This window comes from Sinocyclocheilus grahami, unplaced genomic scaffold, assembly GCF_001515645.1.
Source record: "Sinocyclocheilus grahami isolate Dianchi unplaced genomic scaffold, SAMN03320097.WGS_v1.1 scaffold1020.1, whole genome shotgun sequence".
In the NCBI taxonomy this organism is placed as follows: Eukaryota; Metazoa; Chordata; class Actinopteri; order Cypriniformes; family Cyprinidae; genus Sinocyclocheilus; species Sinocyclocheilus grahami.
In genome coordinates this window covers 75,961-79,602 of record NW_015506199.1, presented here as the reverse complement: position 1 = coordinate 79,602, position 3,642 = coordinate 75,961, and the positions used below count along the sequence as shown (strand labels likewise).

The 3,642-nt window shown below is 36.1% G+C and overlaps 1 protein-coding gene across 2 annotated transcripts in view; it reads right to left on the bottom strand.

Moving 5' to 3' along the window:
- Nucleotides 1-3,642, bottom strand: part of LOC107565716 (Y-box-binding protein 2-A-like) — a 25,490-nt gene that overhangs the window by 1,186 nt on the left and 20,662 nt on the right. For both annotated transcript variants that reach the window (XM_016250977.1, XM_016250978.1), the window contains one exon: nt 1-67. In XM_016250977.1, the coding sequence (XP_016106463.1) occupies nt 32-67 (36 nt within the window). In that variant the 3' untranslated portion in view covers nt 1-31. The remainder of the gene's footprint in view (nt 68-3,642) is intronic.

The window sequence follows — 3,642 nt, the reverse complement described above, 5'->3', positions numbered from 1 at the left end:
GGGTCACATGATTCCTTCCAACTCATAGAAATCATTCTAAGGGATTGGAAGCTGAGGGGGGAGGTGACTACACAGGGAGAAACAGTTGTAAGTGCACATGGATTAGTTGTCAATTGTCATCATATGACAAATGCCAAGAAACAACATATGGCCAAAATACAGCTTGAAATTTTTTATATATATATATATACGAACCCCGGGGGGCTATCCAGGCGGGGGTGGTCTCATTCAAAAGAGGGCCTTGAGACATACACTCGATTTGCGTTCGCGAGGGTTCCTCGAGCTGAAGGGATCCCCCGAATTTGGTGCGGATCCGCCACACCGTTAAGGAGATATGGCCGTTCAAAGTTTCAATGGTTTTCCATTGACTTAAGCTTTAAAGCGTTTCATCCAGGTCGCCAGTAGCAAACAATGGCGCTCTGCTGGACAAACTAAGTAATTACACCATTTCAAGCATTTTATCTGCATTATATGTTCTGTTAAAAAAAAAAATCTCATATCGGCGGCATATTCGACAGGCTCATATCGGCCAATAATATCAGCAAAACGATATATCGGTCGGGCTCTTTATTTACATACATACATACATACACACATGCTCAAATGTTTGGGATCAGTAAGACTTGTAATGTTTTTTTAAAGGGGTGGTTCACTTTTTTTTTCCTAGGCTTGATTGTGTTTATTTGTCTTAATGCATCGTTTAAAAAAAAAAAAAACCACATCATTTACCTTTGTTCCACACCGCTCCGTCCCTTCACTGAGAAACACGCCAATCATTTCCTGCTTTTATGAAGCCCCTCCCGCAGAAACAGGCAATGGGCTCTGATTGGTTAGCTAGCCCAGTGTGTTGTGATTGGCTAAACCGCCTCTAGTGCGAGTCTAAACATCCATGTTTAAGGCTTCTCATAGCTATGTAAAAATAAGTGTATAATTGGAACAGTTAATTGTTGGAGATGGAAAAATAAAAAAAAAATATATATATACACAGAAAAACATGGCTGCCACCGGAGCAGAGACTGTTTTTAAAGGGGTGGTTCACTTTTTTTTCCTAGGCTTGATTGTGTTTATTTGTCTTAATGCATCGTTTAAAAAAAAAAAAAACCACATCATTTACCTTTGTTCCACACCGCTCCGTCCCTTCACTGAGAACCACGCCAATCATTTCCTGCTTTTATGAAGCCCCTCCCGCAGAAACAGGCAATGGGCTCTGATTGGTTAGCTAGCCCAGTGTGTTGTGATTGGCTAAACCACCTCTAGTGCGAGTCTAAACATCCATGTTTAAGGCTTCTCATAGCTATGTAAAAATAAGTGTATAATTGGAACAGTTAATTGTTGGAGATGGAAAAATAAAAAAAATATATATATATATACACAGAAAAACATGGCTGCCACCGGAGCAGAGACTGTGTTCACACTGGGATCTGAATCAGATGGAAACAGAACTGCACTTCCTAACAGAATGCTCCAAATACACAGATATACGGACAGTGTTCTATGATAAAATACAGCAGATCCATCAGACATTTAAAACTTTCAAACCAGGAGAAACTGCCATATCTGTTAAGAGAACAGAAGAACTGCGGTGTGTCTGCCTGTCACCATAGAAGAGAAAACACTCAACCTGCCCTGATCTGATGTTTCCAGCACATGTAGATTATATTACGCCAAATTACTGTATTATATTACTTAGATGTATATTTTGCTTCTTTAAATATATCTAATCCCTTATTTTATTTTTATTTCTAGTTTATATACTTACATTCATTTTGCACTACATGCTTAATACTTTATATATTATTACACGCCAAATTACTGTATTATATTACTTAGATGTATATTTTGCTTCTTTAAATATATCTAATCCCTTATTTTATTTTTATTTCTAGTTTATATACTTACATTCATTTTGCACTACATGCTTAATACTTTATATATTATTACAATTATTCTTTTTCTTTCTGTTAATACATGTGTACTATTTGTAAGCGGTCCAGCTGCAATTGCTTTGGCAATACAAATGTATAATTTGTCATGCCAATTAACTGAACAGTTTACTAAACTTTTCTACAGTGGTCAGAAAAAAATTACAGATTTAAAAAAGAAACCGCTAAAGATGCTTGGTTCGATAAAGAACAGCAAAAAACTAAGAAAAGAATTGTGATCATTATCAAATAAAAAACAGACCCAGCAAACCAACAAATACGAGCCACATATCAATAAACCCTTAAATTATACAAGTCACTGCTAATACAGAAGAAAACTGATCACAAAAATAAACAAAATTGAAGCAGCAATCGATCCAAACCAGGAGAAACTGCCATATCTGTTAAGAGAACAGAAGAACTGCGGTGTGTCTGCCTGTCACCATAGAAGAGAAAACACTCAACCTGCCCTGATCTGATGTTTCCAGCACATGTAGATTATATTACGCCAAATTACTGTATTATATTACTTAGATGTATATTTTGCTTCTTTAAATATATCTAATCCCTTATTTTATTTTTATTTCTAGTTTATATACTTACATTCATTTTGCACTACATGCTTAATACTTTATATATTATTATTACTATTATTCTTTTTCTTTCTGTTAATACATGTGTACTATTTGTAAGCGGATAAGCTGCAATTGCTTTGGCAATACAAATGTATAATTTTTGTCATGCCAATTAACTGAACAGTTTACTAAACTTTTCTACAGTGGTCAGAAAAAATTACAGATTTAAAAAAGAAACCGCTAAAGATGCTTGGTTCGATAAAGAACAGCAAAAAACTAAGAAAAGAATTGCGATCATTATCAAATAAAAAACAGACCCAGCAAACCAACAAATACGAGCCACATATCAATAAACCCTTAAATTATACAAGTCACTGCTAATACAGAAGAAAACTGATCACAAAAATAAACAAAATTGAAGCAGCAATCGATCAAAATTCTTTTTGGGACTTATGGAACAATTTAGACAAATCCAAAGAGGCTAAACACCTTCCAATCTGGACTGAACATTTCAGAAAACTCTATTTACAAAGCGAAACAACCCTTGCTCAAAAACATCTGACTTCCCAACTAAATAACCTGGAATACACTATAAAAGACCGGCTAAATCCTTTAGACAAGCCCATAGAATTAAAGGGGTCCTATTATGCTTTTTCAATTTTTTAAATTTTAGTCAGTGTGTTGTGTGTATGTTTGGGCATAAAAAAGATCTAGAAAGTTACAAATCTCAAAGTCCACTCCAAAGGGAGATATTTAGTTTAAAAAAAAAATAAATTTTCAAGAACTACAGCAAACTGCTCGTTTGGACTACAGCGTTTGGTTTCCGGGCTTTATGATATCACAAAGCGGCTCATTGGAATATTACAAAGAATTCCCGCCTACAGAAATTCGAATGGTTGGGGGGTGGGGAGGGGCGAGGTCGTGGTTAGAACGCTTGGTTGAGTGAGCGCATCAGACGAGACAACGAAGAAGAGCTGTTGCAGAGTTAGTGCGTCAGAGAAAACCAAGAAGAAGAGCTGCTGTGCTGTAGCCTCAAATCTTTGGCATGTCTAGAACAGTGGTTCTCATTTCCAGTCCTTGTGTACCCCCGCTCTGCACAGTTTGTATGTTTCTCTTATTGCTTCATACGTTTGCTATATTTGACT